The sequence below is a fragment of the Pholis gunnellus genome (genome assembly GCF_910591455.1).
Source record: "Pholis gunnellus genome assembly, chromosome: 6".
Lineage (NCBI taxonomy): Eukaryota > Metazoa > Chordata > Actinopteri > Perciformes > Pholidae > Pholis > Pholis gunnellus.
Genome location: NC_136532.1, coordinates 20,492,089 through 20,509,909, shown reverse-complemented (window position 1 = coordinate 20,509,909; position 17,821 = coordinate 20,492,089). Strand labels below are relative to the sequence as shown.

Below are 17,821 nucleotides of genomic sequence, written 5' to 3'. Positions count from 1 at the left end.
ATGGGTGGTATTTACCTGTATTCATGGTCAAATGGGTGTGTCTTCCAGGAAACTTTCAGGGAATCATAAAGAAATGAAGAACCAGTACAATACGGCATTAGCCGCTATGAGAGTGAACCTCAACTTAAGCAATAAGCTGAATCTTACTTTAAAGCTTCATAAAGCCGGGAGGAGCTGCAGATTCAAATAACGATCCGTAGGTTTATCACTACAACCAACCTCTTTATATTTTCAGTGTTTTTTTCATTGTCGTTTGAAACATTGATTATAGAAGCTTAAAGTCTTCAATGATATTTAGACCCATGACTCCTCTAGACTGAGGGGTTTAGGTAATCATGAAGGAACCTCTTTGGTTGACATCGTACTTTGTAGCACAGATTCAATCCCACACAAATGCACATTCAACTAATTAGGTAGCGACTACTGAATGTGAGGCTTTGGACTAGCTGGGGCCACGTTGACTGGCTGTTAATGCAGCCTTGATTGATATGACTGTAGATGATATCCTGTGTAATATGAATAACTTGCCTTTAGAATATTCTGTCGTTGATTTGGGTGGCTCAGTAATTCAGTAATAAATCTGCAGACATTTGCAATGATTCATTTTATTTCACAGCTGCATAGTCTGTCTCCTTAAATACAAAAAGAAGAGAGAGAAATTAAAATGTAAAGAAAATCAATGACACGTTGGAATGTTTAAAAAAAAATATATTTTTCCTGGAAAATATCCAATTGAGCAACATTCTTTAGATCTAAATTTGCTTTAATCAGTATCGGTGTCGGATCCTCTCCCAGAAACCCCCTGCGTTTCCACAGTCAATTGTATGTATGTAGGTGGTTCTTGTGCGTAAACCTGAAAGCTGGTTGGGATCAGCCTACTTAATAATTACCACTTGCATAAACATAGAAGATGTAATGGACCCGGAGCTCCTCCTCCTCTACTGTGTGGAGAGAACTTCAGCAGCATGAAGCTGTGACTCCAGGAAGCCGAGGAAAAATACAGTATATATGGAAGAGAGTTTATCCAGGGCAGTTCCATCTGGAGTATTTCAAAGTGGAGACATAAAATGCATGACCATATTAGCTTTCATATATTTTAAAGAAGAAAAAAAAAACTGCTGCTATTTTTTCGTGAGAATCGATGATAACAGTCAGGAGGACCCTACCTGAAGTAAGATGCAGAAGATCGTGAATTGGGAGCCGTGATGAATATGCCCCCCACAGAGCATGGAGAGGCGCATGCGCCTATCCTCCAGGGGCTATGGGAGTCAGTGAGATCAGGGCAGGAGGACATCCTGCTGTCCCCTTACCTGCCTGCGTCCTACGCCTTCTTGACCCACGTCCTGCTCTGCGCACCTTTCCTCGCGCTGGACGCGCTGGGGAGCGTCTGTCAACGGGTCCGCTCGTGGAGGATCGCTGCAGGATCGGGTCCGCCGCCGTCTCTCCGCCGCTGGTTTGACTGTTTTTGGAGGGTGCTGTACAGATACCTGACTACCGTCCTCCCGGCCACCGCGCTGTTTCACACGCTGAGGAGCCCCGCGTTGCCGCAGCTGGCTCCATCCTGCTGGCAGCTCTTTGTGGAAGTCTTCTCGTGTTTGCTTCTTTTTGACACGCTCTTCTTTATATGGCACGTCTCCATGCACAGGTGAGCACCCCATGTCACGTTAGTTGTGTACTATTCTAATGTGACTGGGCTTTTTTCCATGTCACATAGAGGTTATTTATCATTGCTCTGGGTTTCCTTGCAGAGTTTTAGTTCCCCCATGAAGTTTCTTCCATCCTGCCAAGAATACATTAAAGAGCCTTTGTGAGCAAAACATCAGCTGTTGGCAGCTTCAGTCCAAAGAAAAGAAACTTTTTGTCCCTATCTGTATCCTATTGTGATCAGTGGTGAAAAGTAACTGAGTATATTATTTACTCAAGTACCACACTCAAAGCTAGGGTAGGTAATCTGGAGAACTAGTAAAAAATGATCCAACCATAAAACCCAGACAATGTTGCCAACTCTTTTCCATTAGAAGTTGCCCATCATACAGGCCTCCCCATAAATCAACAGCATGGCTATAGAGTCCTGCAGGGATGAGTTATTTTTGTAGTCCAACCCCCGGAAATTGTCACTGGTTCCCTTGACAAAAAGCCAATGAGATTGTTTCATTGGAATTTGGTTTTCTGTAAAAAGAAAAAATGCTCTGTGGCAAACAAACAAACATGCTTCCACGTTTTGTTTAGTAAGATCTTCTGAAATTATATTCACAAAAGGGATATTGACTGACATATTTTATATCGCTGAACAAAACGTTAAATCTCTTAAACTTTTGTAGAGAACTTATTAAAGGCATCAAAACCCTTTCAATAAACCCATCGACTTTGGGACTGTTTTAGTCCCGGTAGAAGTAGTAATACTAACTAATTAAGTATCTACCACAGACTCACTGACAATTTACCACCTTGATGATAATGCGTTGGTCATTTTAAATACATATTTCCATGTTAAATAAAGACATTTTAATATTGCACAAACCCTACAGTGTGCCTTGGATTCTTTTTGAAGGAGACTTGCATTTTATATTTTTTTGAGACCATATACCACCCAATAAGCCCCTCTCAAGATTGAATACTGACATGTTCCATTCTGGGAGTATAGTGATCATCCATAACAGTGAAAGTATAAGCTGAGCCAGCTGTCTGTGTGTTTCTCATCAGGGTTGCCTGGCTCTACCGTAACGCTCACCAGCTGCACCACCAGCACCACACACCCTTCGCTCTGGCCGCTCAGGACAGCGGCTCTCTGGAGCTGCTGTCTCTGCTGCTGCTGGCTCTGAGCAGCGCCTGGGTGGTGGGCTGCCACCCTCTGAGCGAAGCCGTCTTCCACCTTTTCAACAGCTGGCTGGCGGTGGAGGACCACTGTGGCTATGAACTGCCCTGGGCTCTGCACAGACTGCTGCCCTGTCTGGGAGGAGCCCCCTACCACCATGTCCACCATACTCTCCACAGTGTCAACTACGCCCCCTACTTCATCCACTGGGACGTCCTCTATGGCACATACCGTGCACCAGTGAAGTATTCTCGTCCAAAGTGACAAAACTGTTGCTTGTATAAAAACTGAGGATTGCTCAAGTTCCAGCAAAGCTGCCAAGATGCACTGAAGGATATTTTCTGCAGATTTTGGTCGTTCCTGATCATCCTGTTTCATGGTGCATCAGGAATATGTCATCCCACAGTTTACAGCAAACCAACCATGGCCATTTCAGGCACACGTCCTACAATGCCAAGACATTTTCAGAGTTGTAACCAAAAAATGCTATTTCTAATAAAAAATGATTGAAATCTGTGTAACTAAGTTCATGGACAAATATCCTGTTCAGGTGCAGTATTTACAATGTGAAACGCTGATATCTACAACTGTTCTCTATCAAGTGAATGCAGCACGAGATGAGCAGAGATGACAATAAATCAAGACATTGAAACAATGACCAAAAGCCTGAGCTAATATGCAACTGATGTGCACTCGTGACATGGGAGTGTTTTTAGATACATTTATCTTACGATTCTGCCGAACACTTGGATGAAACGAGTATCCCGAAGGATAATGTAATAAGAATAACGTATTAGTTCGTTGCACTTATTGTATTCGTGTTAGTTCGTTGCACTTATTGTATGTGTTTGTTTCTGCACTGTACGTTTGCTCTGGTTTATGCTCTTAGATACTTGTTTAAAAAAGGAGATGCACTTATGACTTCTGGTGACTAGTAGTTCTCTTGAATACCGATGTTGAATACACTTATTGTAAGTCGCTTTGGATAAAAGCGTCCGCTAAATTACTGTGATGTAATGTACTTTTAGTGAGCGTGAGTATCATACCATTAAAATGTGCAACTTAATCTCATGTAAATCTTCACTTATTGCTTGGATTTTGTTCATATTTGCACCAATGCACCCTGATATCTGATGTAGTGTATTTATTATACAACTAACGCCTAGAGGCTTTTAAATACAAAGTTTTCATCCGTGGAAAGTTCACACAGACACATTCTTAAAAGAAATATGCTATTACCTATTACCTATGACGGCACATTGGCACAGTTCAGGCCACAGTGATTAATTAAGAAACTTTGTACAAAAACAGTAAAGATGGTGCGGTAAAGCAAAATGTGTAAAATGCATTATGTCATGTAATGAAGTATATGCAATTTATCACTTTTACACTTTTAAAGCTGTATCAGAAATAATATTTTGACTCCAATATACCCCATTGAGCTCAAAGATTCAAAGTGTCTCCTCTTACATTATACAAAAATATCTTAGTAAAGTATGACACGGAAAATATCCAGAGAAATGTCATAGTATAGTATGTCATGATAAAAAATCTTATAGAACAGAATGTCAGGAAAAGGTGCCATGAAAAATGTCAGATCTTATTGAATGGAAATTGTCCAAAACTATGTCATAGTATAGTATGTCATAAAAAAGTTCTAGTGTCATGTATCATGAAAAAAGTCATAAAAAAAGTCCTATGTTATACCATGAAAAATGTCATAGTATAGTATGATGTGAAAAAGTCATAAAAAAAAGGTCCTAATATAGTATTTCATAAAATATATATAAAAACAACGTATGGAATGTCATGAATAAAGCCAAACAAATTGTCATCTTATATTATGTCTTGAAGAAAGTCATGAAATGTCATAGTATGTCTTTTTTATGACATACTAAACCTTCTTTTAGGGCATTTTCCCTGACATGACATTCTATGACATTTTAGGAAACTGAGTTTGCTTCCTGTGAAAGGATTTGGTTTAAACTGGTAAAAGAAAAGTATGGGTATAATCAATGGCACAGAGCAGGTAAAATAGTGCAGTTTACTATTTTAGTTTTGTGGCGCGAGGAAATAATGAACGGCTCATGAAAGGTGTTCAGTATGATCATTCACAGATATTCATGAACTAATCATCTAATGATTGATTCATATAGGATCTCCCAGTCTGTCCTCCTTAAGACATTTTAAGGGAGGAACTTTTTTTTAAGATTCATGAATTAACAAGTCGTCACTGATTCATTCTTTACTCGTTTCTGAATTACCTAATCATTAACTAGGATAATCATTAGCTCGAGTGTGGTTATGAGTTACTCGTTAACTAATGCTTCACTGTATCCGTTTATGATTTGTTCCCTGATAACTCAATATGCTGCGTCCCTTATTGCTGTAGGTGCACCGAGAAACTAATGGCCTTATGAAGAGTTTCATTGCAAGTCCAATGTGATGTTTAGGATGTCTGTCATTAATAGAGGTGTTTAAAATTAAAAAATGTATCTAAACAACTCTTGCATATCGGATTACGTAAAAGTTGAAAAAAAGTAGTATCAAGTGAAAACGTCCTCACTGTTTGCATTTCCCATCACAAATCATTTAACAAACTTCCTTCTGACCTTAAATATGATTGGTCTTCTATCCAGGTTGTAAACGAGTGCGACAGTGTGAAGCACTCTAATCACACATCAGATTCAGACTTCTATTTCCTACTGATCATAATTATTTTCTTTATTATTAAGAATTCTTTTTCTCATCCTTTGATATATTCCAAGAATGACCATTCCAACAGATGGACCATGCCGTGGTCAGAGTGTCCCAGTGCAGCACGAGGGACGGCGTGGTAGGCCCTGCTTGTGTAACAGTGGTCAACATTGTTTTATTACATAAAGAGTACCAGCTAGATTGAGGGACTGTGTTGGACCAGTTTAAACACACCATACCTTGATGCGTACCTTGATATCACGGTTGCATGTTGGGGCACAGACTTGATTTAATACTTTATTTTGCAGGTCTGTACAGCTTTCCTCAAAACATGGATCAGTGACTTCAAATGCACTTTGCATTGCAACGGTTACTCAGAGAAAGCAATGGTGGTTCACTGGTGTACAGACTGAAAGTTGATGAATAATTGTAGTGAATATACAGTAGATGATTTTGATGCCACAATGATTCACACACGTTTGCAATGATTCATTTGATGTCACATGCATATTGTCTTTATTAAGGCAAGTGCACAAAAAGAAAGAAAATGAAAAAAAATGAAAACAATGAGATGTTGAAATGTTCAGGCTTTTTTCCTCTCATGGTTTCAATCATATCATTTCGTTCTTATTTTGCCAGTCTGATATCTAATCCTGAAGACTATTTTTCCTGGAAAATCCCCGAAATTGAGAGACACGATCTAAATCTGTCTTCAGTCAGTAGAGTGGTGATTAGTTTGAGTCTCCAATGAAAAGAAAAAAGATCTTTTAATGTGGCAGTCCTCTCAGAGAAACCCCCTACATTTCCAACAGCCAACTTTTAGTAGGTGGTTCTAGTGAAATCTGCGATGAGGATCAGCCTACTTCTTTTGTTACCACTTACCTCAACATAGAATAAATATTGGATCTGGGGCTCCTCCTCCTCCTCTATTGTGTGGAGAGAAAACTTCTCCAGCAGCATTAAGAAGAAGCTTCTCCAGTAAGAAGCGAGGAGGCAGGCGAGGAAAAACATCTAATTTACCTGTGTTTAAGAATATATGGAAGAGTTTATCCAGGACTGATCCCTGCGGAGAAATTTAAAGTGTATACCATTCCTATGAGGATGGCTTTAAAAGGGTGAAATAAGTTCTTTATTTCGTAAGAACAACAGTCAGGAGGACGCTACCTGAAATAAGGTGCAGATCGTGATTTGGGAGCCGTGATGAATGTGACCGCCACAGAGCATGAAGAGGCGCATGCACCTATCCTCCAGGGACTATGGGAGTCAGTGAGATCAGGGCAGGAGGACATCCTGCTGTCCCCTTACCTGCCTGCGTCCTACGCCTTCTTGACCCACGTCCTGCTCTGCGCACCTTTCCTCGCGCTGGACGCGCTGGGGAGCGTCTGTCAACGGGTCCGCTCGTGGAGGATCGCTGCAGGATCGGGTCCCCCGCCGTCACTCCGCCGCTGGTTTGACTGTTTTTGCAGGGTGCTGTACAGATACCTGACTACCGTCCTCCCGGCCACCGCGCTGTTTCACACGCTGAGGAGCCCCGCGTTGCCGCAGCTGGCTCCATCCTGCTGGCAGCTCTTTGTGGAAGTCTTCTCGTGTTTGCTGCTTTTTGACACGCTCTTCTTTATATGGCACGTCTCCATGCACAGGTGAGCACCCCATGTCACGTTAGTTGTGTACTATTGTCAAGCCCAATAGTGAAATAAGATATTCAAGAACTATCTTAAAATAAATAAATATGAAATGTAAAAAGATAGCAGACAACGCCACCTACCGTGACTCCAGTGATCATGTTTTTTTTAGTAGGCTACACCAAAACCAGTGAATAATGTAAGCATTTATTTATACTCTATACCATACATGACTCCGTGTAAAATTAAACACGAAGCACAAATCAAGGTTCAGCCAGTATTCTCAATAAATATATGTCTATAGGCCAACAAACAGTTCAAACAACCTAAATGAATCAAAAGCACTATAAGGAGGAAATATAAAAGTCCAATTTAAAAGAGGGGGAATCAGTTGTTGCTGCCCTCATTGGTCACTGCACGCAAACTCCCCACCAGTACACTCCGAAAACCGGGGATACCTGCAGGAACAGAGCAACAATTGACTCCTCACTCTTCAGTTGCCTCTGGGTCACGTTGTAACATTCAGGACACACTGTTCGCCCAACATTAAAGCGCCTGCATACTTGAGCAAAAGATTTGCTGTTGGCATCTTCAGTCCAAAACTGTTAATATTCCAGTTATCCTTAAATTTCTAGGTGACCATAGGTGCCCTGACAGTTGCCCTTTAATAAGACACAACATAATAGTATTGTATAGTGTAGTTGTTGTACTGACATTGTGTCATTCTGGGAATATTGTCTTATCCATAACTTTTATATTCCATCTTTTTGTGTGTTTCTCATCAGGGTTGCCTGGCTCTACCGTAACGCTCACCAGCTGCACCACCAGCACCACACACCCTTCGCTCTGGCCGCTCAGGACAGCGGCTCTCTGGAGCTGCTGTCTCTGCTGCTGCTGGCTCTGAGCAGCGCCTGGGTGGTGGGCTGCCACCCTCTGAGCGAAGCCGTCTTCCACCTCGTCAACAGCTGGCTGGCGGTGGAGGACCACTGTGGCTATGAACTGCCCTGGGCTCTGCACAGACTGCTGCCCTGTCTGGGAGGAGCCCCCTACCACCATGTCCACCATACTCTCCACAGTGTCAACTACGCCCCCTACTTCATCCACTGGGACGTCCTCTATGGCACATACCGTGCACCAGTGAAGTATTCTCGTCCAAAGTGACAAAACTATTGCTTGTATAAAAACTGAGGATTGCTCAAGTTCCAGCAAAGCTGCTAAGATGCACTGAAGGATATTTTCTGCAGATTTTGGTCGTTCCTGATCAGGCTTTTCATGTTGCATGTTTACAGCAAACCAACCACGGCCATTTCAGTCAGACATCCTACAATGTGAAGACATTTTCCGAGTTGTGACCACAAAATGCCATTTATAAAAAAAAAATATTGAAATCTATATAATTTGCTCAACAAGACAACATTATCAATGTTTCTTTGTCAGTCATCTCAGAAGTCACCACGTTCATGGACAAACATCCTGCAGGTGCAGTATTTACAATGTGAAACGCTGATATCTACAGCTGTTCTGTATCAAGTGACTGTAGCGCGAGATGAAAGAGCAGAGATGACACAATAAATCAAGACAATGAAACAATGAACAAATGTGTAACTGATGTGCCCTCATGACATGGGAGTGTTTAAGGATGGATTCATGCTTTCATGTTGTACGGTTTAATTTCCGTCAGTGCAGATCGTAAAGAGAAAATCACAAATCTGAGTAAATGTTTGCTGATATTCACTCATGCCAGGTCACTTTACAAACTGGTTAAAGGAAAGAGAAGTTTGATGCCACTCTCAAGGTAGTACAGTACAATTGGGAGCTACAGCCAGCAGCTAGTCAGCTTAGCTTAGCACAAAGACTGTAAACGATTAAACAGCTAGCCTGCCTCAGCAGGAGGTTGACTGCGCCTGGCCAAGAAATTGTCCAGCACATAACAGACCGTAAATCCAGACAGATTAAACAATCGAGGTAAGCTTGTCCTTAGGTAGGTTGATCTTGTTACTCTATAGTTTCCAGTCTTTATGCTAAGCTATAAGCAAAACTGCCTGCTGGCTGTAGATTCATGTTTACCGTTCATCGATTTCCTATTCTGGCAGGAAAGCAAATAAATTGTATTTCCCAAAATGTCAAACTGTCTCCTAGATAATTCGATATTTGAGCCAAAAGCTGTTGTATAATTTGTACCATATGTCTTGATGAGTATATTGTAAATGTTTATCGACACAGGAGAAAACAAATGAAAACAGGACACGTGTTTGGGGTTTTGTTGTTCACTTCAGGTTCAGGTTTCTGTCGTGGTGCTGAGATTGGTGATTTTTATGCTCTGGGCCTCTCAGCTGTCTACTCTCTGTAAACTGGCTCCATGTGGATTTTACTGATTTATCGAAACCACATGTTTTCAGAGATGAGAAGACTTTCAGTCATTATCTGCAGTTGTAACCTTTGTAATTTGTTTTACATGCGTTATCATCAATACCTTTAAAATCCAACAATGCCCTGAGGACAGGGTTTATTTTTAACAGAATGCCAGATGACTTGTAGCTTTCCTGTTCTTTGGTGCTCATGCTGTGTTCACATGAAAGAGCTTCCTTTAACTCGGTGAGTTACTGAATCACCACAGGGGGCCAAATGCAGTTTTTGTAGAGAAATAACAAGTTTATATGTACTTTCTTTACTTCAGAAATGATGTGTCATTTTGAAAATGGTCCTAAAGTGTAATAATGCAACTCCTTATTCATTGGATTTTTCTCACAAGCCGCAGCCTTCTCACTAACAACCTGTAATTTATGTTTTTAGGGTCTCTGGCGAGTGATAGTCATCACTTTTACTGAAGAGCAACAGTTGATTTGATTTGAGCTGAAACACGCTGTTCTGAGAATGTATAATAACTACACTGAACATCTGTTTTTCATTGCTCTCTCTTCCAATGGAACTTTTGCAATTTCGCAACATCAGAGTCAAATGCAAATTGGTAAAAGATGTTAGAACATTTGGAGTTACTATTGCATGACCAAAAATAAATGTTGGGTTGAATGTTCTCTTCTTGGGAACAAAAGGAGATGAGAGGAAAGAGGGAGCGATGAGTGCAGGGTGGTGGTGTTGCCAAGAGATGGAATGATAAACATGTGACCCAAAACGGAAACAATCAGGCCCTATTACAGACCCCACGTCAGAGTCGGGGCGAGTCATGCAGCTTCGGATGAGACACACCGAAAAACACACGTTCACAGCGAGACACACGTCGACGTCCTGCAGCCGACGTCACGTTGTCAGACACTGGAGCGTTACAGGATTTTGAAGCAATTTGAACCGTCTGTACATTTTTAAACGTTCAGTTTGTTTACTTGTTGATAGGTGTGCTCCTAAATCAATCACGTAGGCCGAATACTTCACAAACTCCAGAAGAGGGACTAAAATGATTTCGACAGAAGGAGCCATGTCAAAACAAAGAGAGAGGAAATAGCACAGAGCACTCTCCACCAGTCCTTATCAACAGAGCAAACACTAAAGACTTCCCATTTCATCATATTTCCTGAAAGTTTGCTATTCAGTGACAAAGGCCAGATTCATATTTCTTCCACCATTCTGTAAATATTCAATTAGTGAGCTTCACATAGCTGAGGCACACTGTTGTCACAGTAACTGGTGGAGGTTCTTGCCCTCAGGTCTGTAACCATTTTTAGACGACCTCTGCTCTCATCTTACATGAGAGGTCAGTCAGTGACTTGTTTGCTTTCTGAAACATCTCAGTGCACTTGTCATTAATGGGCTTTTGCCAAAGGCTTTTTTTTTAATTAAAGCTTTGAACAACATATTTCTAGAACTGCAACTCCTGTTACGACACACAGTTAGATGAGAAATCAGTGTATCTACATACATTTTACTGTATGGTGATCCACAAAAGAGGACAGTAGGAGGTAGCAGAAGCATTGCACAATCGTCATATTGTAACAATGTAGCCATCGTGTTCTGATTGTATAAGTGATATTTACCCCACACACACCTCTCACCTTCTTTTTTTGTTAACTGTTACTAAATAAGTGACTATAATGAAGTTCTGTCCAATAGTTAAATATTCCACTTCTATAGCTCAATAATTCTCCACCAACCACATTACAACCTCACAGTGACAACAAGAACCTGAAAAGTCACTGTGCCCAAAATAGTCCAGCAAATAATTCCCAGTAAAAACCTAAAAAAAAATGTTTTCATGTAGATTAATCAAACAAATATTTTCTTTTCTTTGGGCACTGCTAATTAAGCTGTGTCCTCGTGCTTCTAGTATTTATTCTAAGCTAAGCTAATTTACCCCAAACGGTAGCTTCATGATTAGCATACAGACAGGAGATTGGCAAAAATCAAATGAGCACACGTCCAAATATGCCAAAAGAAATCTTTACTTTGCTATCCAAATCTTGCCTGTCTGTATCTTCGTCTTTGATTTTCATCATTCTTGACTTCAATTCTGCTGCTGTAGCTGTGGAGTTCACCCAAACAGAGCACAGTAATGTCACCTTTCAATGAACATTAGTGTGATACACAATCTTAAAAACAAAGAAATAATAGAAACTTTAACACATTTCCGAGCACGAATCAGATTTGTATCCTCAATTTATCTTCGATGTGCGTTGGTACATGAAAAGAACAACAAGATGCTCTTGTGATGTAGTTTAACATTCATAGAAAAATGAGTGAGGACTGAAAGAGATACTGGAGTCCAGATCTTTTTTTATGAACAGGTCTTCCATCACAGCTGTCTGCATCTGCTAGCTGTCAGTGTGAGCAGCAGGCCATCCATTTTGTTCATTAGCGGGCCTTCCACTCAGTTTCCCATGGTTCTATGTTTGTGTGTCATGTATGAACTATGACCCGAGAGCTGATACTGTCGGGCTAAATGATCTGAAAGTCAGAAATGCATTGTATCATTGGTCTAATGGCTTCCTTCTGAAATAATGGAAAGGAAAGTTGACAGACCGAGATCCTTTGATTGATAATTGTAATGTGGGAAATAGATCATGTACACATCAGCATGGCATTTCAGCTCCAAATATTTACATTCATCTTGATATAAGATAATCCTAATGACATTTTGATGGTCTGTAAACTTTATGAAAGAGAAAGGATCAGTTGAGGAGACTTTTCATGTAGGATTTGTAAAGTAATTTATTGTTTTAGAAATTACCATTTCTCTTCCCAACAGAATTCATTTTGTGCTGCAAATGCATTGTCACGGATACAAAACCTGCTCTACACTAAGCAACTTACATAATACATACATATATATATATATATAGTTATCTACTCTGTTGTAAAAATAAATAAATTAGAACAATAAATAGTCTTTTATTCGACATAAGCAGCAGAGGTATCAAAAGGCTTTTAAACAAAGAAACTGTATTTCTGTAGCTCTGTGTTTCCTTTGGGTCGCATCCATAAAGGGAATGTGAATGTGCCCCCTTTTTCAACTCTTGAGTTTGGCCGTCAGATGATAACTGTCCAAAAAGGCCATTTTTACCATAAAAGTGATAGATGGCTCAGCTGAGTAGTTGGAGGTATGTCAGGGACACATGGTGCTAGGTCAGTAAGTTGAGCCAGTTAAGATTGTTTGTTGCCTCGGAATGTGGACAACCCCTGCCCCCTTGTCCTGTCCCACTCCCCCATCCCACCACCTCAAAAAATTGCACAGAATGCCGTCCAGTTCTCCAAGCCTGAGTGGTGGCATACATGCTTCTCAACCCCCCACACCTTGCTATCGCTGTAGCTCGGGGGAGTGGACAACAGGCATGTGAAGTTGGAAACAGGATTGGGATAGATAGGATCCCTGCACAGCGCCTACGTATCAGGAGGCTGCAGGAGGCAGGAGGTGGGCCTGGAGAGTTCATGTCTTGTCAGGTTGCCTCTTGGGGGTCATTTCACTGCACCAGGACACATGAAGTGCTGATTAGTGTTTGCATCGAGCGGGGAGGCCAGAGATAAGTGGAGAGGAAGACAGATGTCAGGGGGAAGGAGAGGGAGGGGGATAACTGGCCCACTGGTTCCCACCACACACTGTAGGATGAGCTCGGTTTGGTCCTTTGGGAAGTCTGGTGGCGTTTCCTTGTTTTGGGTTTGAGGACACACCTTGGCATCTCTATTGTTGACTGTAAATCTGCAGCACACTGTCTTTCCACTGTCTGAATGATCATCAATTGGAGCGCACGTAGTTTCATGAGTAGCGAACGTGCACTTCCAATCTCACTGACTAACTTTCACAGAGATTCCAACCTCCTTTTGCAGCTTACTGTTAGTTCTGTGTCTTTCCTCTTATTTTAAGACTTTACGTAGAGTTAAACTCTCTCACAACATGGACTATCTGCAGCCGCACTCTGCCACCACCATGCCTTCAAACTTGTACTTGTAGGTGACCACGCCTGTGTCATCCAAGTACAGCAGGGAGATGGGTTCCAGCTTGGTGGGCACGCAACAAGCTCGTGCCGCCTTCTGAGGACTGTGGATGTTAATCAATGTCTGGACAATGGCATGCTTGGTGGGTGTGACATGCTTTGTCAGTGGGAAGGAACAAATGCCAGTGCACTCAAAGGCGTCGTAACCAGTGGGTGCCAGGATCCAACTGTCCCATCCAATATCCTTGAACTCTACGTACAGAGATTGTTTCTTGCAGTGGTTCCCCTTGGCATTGCGACGGATGCGGGACGCTGTGTCGTAGATCAGATTGGAGCGCATTTGGATGAGGTCCTCTTCATCTGGCTCTGCTTCTTCATCCGCCTCATCCCTGTCCCTCCCCAGCTCCCCCCACAGCCCATTCAGACCCATCCCCAAGTCATTCTGGAGAACAATGTCGGAGGTCTCGTGGTCGATCATCTCGTTCAGCTCACGCTTGTCATCATGGTGATCGCTACTTTGGTCGTCAGAGAAAACAATCAGCAGAGGTTTGTGTTTCTCCTCAGGGCTGGTGTCAATCTTCATGTCTCCTTCAGCTGAGTCTTTGTTGTCCTCTGCCATACCTTGAACATTGTCTTCATTAGCCATGCTGGCAATGTGCACTTCCAACCGGCGCGTGGTGTCATGGTCAGATTTGCGCCAGCGTTGAATAGCAGCAGTGAGGTCAAAGGCCTCCCAGCCGTTATCGGTGCCGTAGACCTGACGTGAAGCCAACTCCACCATCTCTATCCGCTCTCCTCCCCCTCTGAATCCATCACCTCTCACAGTGTTCTCATCGGTCATGTTGTCATCTCCGACATACAATTCCAGTTCGTAGATAGTGACCTTGCGGTCGACACCAGCGTAGAGGTGGCGGTCAGTCTGGACAAGTGTGTAGAGGCGAAGCTCGGCCGCTGTGATGCGTTCATGATGTGGGACTGACACGTTGAAGAGGAGCGGGTGACGCCTTACCCCTCCAACACCCACAACACTGGGAGATGAATCTGGGGAAGAGAGTTAAATGGTGAAAGTTGAACTTCTGTTAATTTTGTATCATCTTTTTAATGAAGTTTTCAGTTGAATTCTGCAACATATACTAACCCTATCCTATTCTAACCCTATTGAGGATGACATCTTCAATATCACACTTAATTGGGAAACATTTAACTATCATTACCGTCAACTTAATGGTACTGCAAGTTGTCCCATTACAAATAGCATTTACATGAACATTGCTTTGAACAGAGAAGTAAACAGAAACAGGGCCATGACTAAGGATTGGATTTGAACAACTACATCTTAATTTAGCGACAGTCTAATTAAAAACTATAAGAATATACAAAATATACAAGAAGTCCTTTGTTCAGTTTTACTTCTTACATACTTTGGCCTTGCAGACCAGAGTGTGATGAGTAAAATACAAATGATATTTAAATCAAATATGTCATAAATATATTCAATAAACATGGAAACAACTGAAAGAAAAAAAGTTGTAATTTATTTGATGAATCTATTAGATCAACAAGGCATAATCATATTCAGCAGAGGGTCTTTACCTTCATTTATGAAGCTGCGGATGATGTTGGCGGTGGGCATGGCAGTGCGGTCATTAGCAAAACGGTTGTAGAGCTCCATCATATACTCAGGGGGCTCTTCTCGAGTGCCTCCAGGAGGCAGCGGAGGGGAACCTAAGCCAGACAGGTTGAAAGTCCGCAGAAACTGTTCCTTCAGGCTCTCCAGCAAGCTCTGCATGTTCATGTTGTTGACCTGCTCCAGCAGTGAAGGATCCACCACCCCTCCATGCCCGTCTCCCAGCCCCGGAGCGGGGCGATACCTCTGATGGGTGTTGGAGATTGGGCTGCTCTGTCCACAGAGCCCCTGGATCAGTAGGATGGAAAAGAGCGAGAGCAAAGTCCTGGAGCTGCAGATGGTTCCCAGTGGAAAGACCCAAATTCTCGCCATGAGAAAAACAATCTGCAGCTTTCTATTGTATGCCCTCTGGGGTTCTCTATGGACAAGTTGATGCAGCAGTAAGACCAAATGATTGTGATATCTGAACCCCTTAATCCAAAGGTTAATTGAAATTGTGGTCAGTTTATCTGCAGACAAAGAAAGTTCTGGATCCAGTAGACAGACGTGTTGTTGACCCCTGCACTGACCAGTGTGAGCCTCTGCAGGAGTGTGTGTTCCTGCTGCTTTCCTCCAGATCTCACAGCATTTATTCTCATGCACACCTTTTGATGTCCTTTGTGACAGGGCTGCAGTTCCGGTGACAGGGTGGCCAAGGCTTGGCTTTGTCCGTCCGAGTCATCTCTGTTGTGTCCTCTCCTCTTGTCAGTCTCTCTCTGCGCTTTTCTCTCTTCTTCCCAGCTCTTTCTTTCTGTCCCTTATCTATGACATGGTGGGCTCTGCATTGCTCAGTGCTTTTGGTCTCTTTGCTGGTGTGTGTGTGTGTGTGCGTGCGTGCGTGCCTTCAACTTTGTGTGATGCACACGAGCGTGTGTTATCTCACAACTTCCTTAATGAGGATTTTGTAAACACGGTGCTGTAGCCTCTTCCTTGTGGAAGCGCTATTTTGTTTGGGTGGGTGCTCCAGGGTTGATATTCTTCATTTGTTTATTTGCTTTGTAAATGGTGGAGTTCTGCGAGCTGCCGCCTAGGCTCCACTGACCATTTAGTTTTGACAAAATACACCGAGGCTCTGTTGATATCGTTGAATGTAACAGGATACATCTAGTAGACAACACTTGGCCAAATGAAATTGAAATGCAATGAGGTGTGAGGCCTTAATGATCGAGGATGGAAGATGCTGGGTTGACGGTGAGTCTGGAGGACATTACAAGTAGCTCATGGGGACAACAGAGTCGCGCAAAATAATCAGCCATGTTCATTCAATAGAGTAACAATCAACCCCTGTAGTGCTTGCTAAAATGTTCAGTGTGTAGTTCCTCTTCCGGTAAATTGACACTGTGGCTTAAATTGGGCACAAAAGGGATCCTTTAAAAGATGCAAGCGCAAGGTCGCAAAATAAAGCAAGAATAGATGAAGCATGTTTTGTGAGGCCTAAACAGAGCGTCATAGGGACATGATTAAACATGATGGAGCCGACTGTCTCTCACTGCTACCAACATGGAGTCAAGAGGCTGGTCAGATGTTTTCTGATCAGATTAGTAGTGACTCACGCTGGCTCCTCTGCAGATTTGAATAACTGTTCCGTTCGTCACCTGAACCCTCATTCCACTACACAACTGTCCTTCATTCCTGAGCTTCTTTGTGTGACCTGCAGATACACTCCAGATTGCTGCGCGTCACAGAGATGGGAAGGAATGAGCTTTTCCTGCCTCTGCCACTCATCTGCCAGGCTGACAGTTGACAGACGTGCTGTTATCTGTCATTCTGTTAAACTGCTGCCGCACATCTTCCTGATGGCCGTAAGAGGGCTTGATAATGGCAATGTCCTTTTGCACACACACACACACACACACACACACACACACACACAGTCAATCCCATACATATGGTCTGTATTATGGACCTATGGGTGCACAAATGTGGATTTATGACGGCCCAAGTTGCTATTTCGGGATTGAACCTTCCAACAGACAATATTTTGTGCAGATATCAAAGATCCGAATTCAATGATTTTCATCTGCGTTTCCCCCACAATGGTATGTCGTTTATGATCCACTCCCAGATTATACCGACAACACCAAAATAAATCAACTGCGTTTAAGAGATTTTTAGGAGATCAATGTATATTTAAAGCAGCATTAAGTGACTGCATTGGAACTACACTGACATATTACCACCATATAAAGTCATTATGATGAATGCGTTAACATAAATTGCCTCTTTACATATGCAGTAAACAGAGTAATGTTAGCATTCCTTTACAGTCGTGTTTCTGGCTGCCTAACACATTTACGACCGATATTCACACTCCTGAGGGGAAACATCTTTTTTGTCAGTCTGCTGTTTGCTGGTCAAGTATCGCACATACTTCTTTTGCAGAAAAGACGTTGTTGAGAGCGAACCAAAGCAGTAAAGTTACAGGCTGTAAAACACGACGAGCTGAAAAACATTCATGCTCTGTGGCTCTGAGCCGAGGGAGTCTACAGAGCTGCAGGAGGATACTCTGTGCGTTTGTAACTACAAGCAACTACTCACCTTAAACAGACTCATTTGTTTATATGAAACATATTAATTAGTGCAGCTTTAATGAAACTAATGGTATTCTCTGAGGTGATTTATAGTGATGTCTGATGTTTAT

The 17,821-nt window shown here is 42.3% G+C and overlaps 3 protein-coding genes across 3 annotated transcripts; 2 read left to right on the top strand and 1 right to left on the bottom strand.

The window, feature by feature from the left end:
- Nucleotides 1-1,205: 1,205 nt before the first annotated feature.
- Nucleotides 1,206-3,079, top strand: LOC306697032 (cholesterol 25-hydroxylase-like protein; the record flags this gene model as incomplete). Its single annotated transcript, XM_079160773.1, has 2 exons — nucleotides 1,206-1,645; nucleotides 2,704-3,079. 2 exons carry the CDS (start codon nucleotides 1,206-1,208, stop codon nucleotides 3,077-3,079), a joined length of 816 nt encoding a protein of 271 aa, XP_079016899.1.
- Nucleotides 3,080-6,593: 3,514 nt separating this feature from the next.
- ch25hl3 (cholesterol 25-hydroxylase like 3) lies at nucleotides 6,594-9,185 on the top strand. The gene is made up of 2 exons (XM_079161645.1): nucleotides 6,594-7,152; nucleotides 7,920-9,185. The coding sequence occupies exons 1-2, from the start codon at nucleotides 6,713-6,715 to the stop codon at nucleotides 8,293-8,295; spliced, it is 816 nt and encodes a 271-aa protein (XP_079017771.1). The 5' UTR covers nucleotides 6,594-6,712; the 3' UTR covers nucleotides 8,296-9,185.
- A 4,294-nt stretch (nucleotides 9,186-13,479) lies between these two features.
- Nucleotides 13,480-15,513, bottom strand: bmp10 (bone morphogenetic protein 10; the record flags this gene model as incomplete). Its single annotated transcript, XM_079161633.1, has 2 exons — nucleotides 13,480-14,555; nucleotides 15,108-15,513. The coding sequence occupies 2 exons, from the start codon at nucleotides 15,511-15,513 to the stop codon at nucleotides 13,480-13,482; spliced, it is 1,482 nt and encodes a 493-aa protein (XP_079017759.1).
- Nucleotides 15,514-17,821: the final 2,308 nt, after the last annotated feature.

What these genes read in the sequence shown, in the direction of transcription:
- ch25hl3 (XM_079161645.1), top strand. Translation starts at nt 6,713, where the DNA reads ATGAATGTGACCGCCACAGAGCATGAAGAGGCGCATGCACCTATCCTC. An exon ending in TGGCACGTCTCCATGCACAG is followed by an intron (nt 7,153 to 7,919) that starts GTGAGCACCCCA and finishes GTTTCTCATCAG; the next exon opens with GGTTGCCTGGCTCTACCGTA.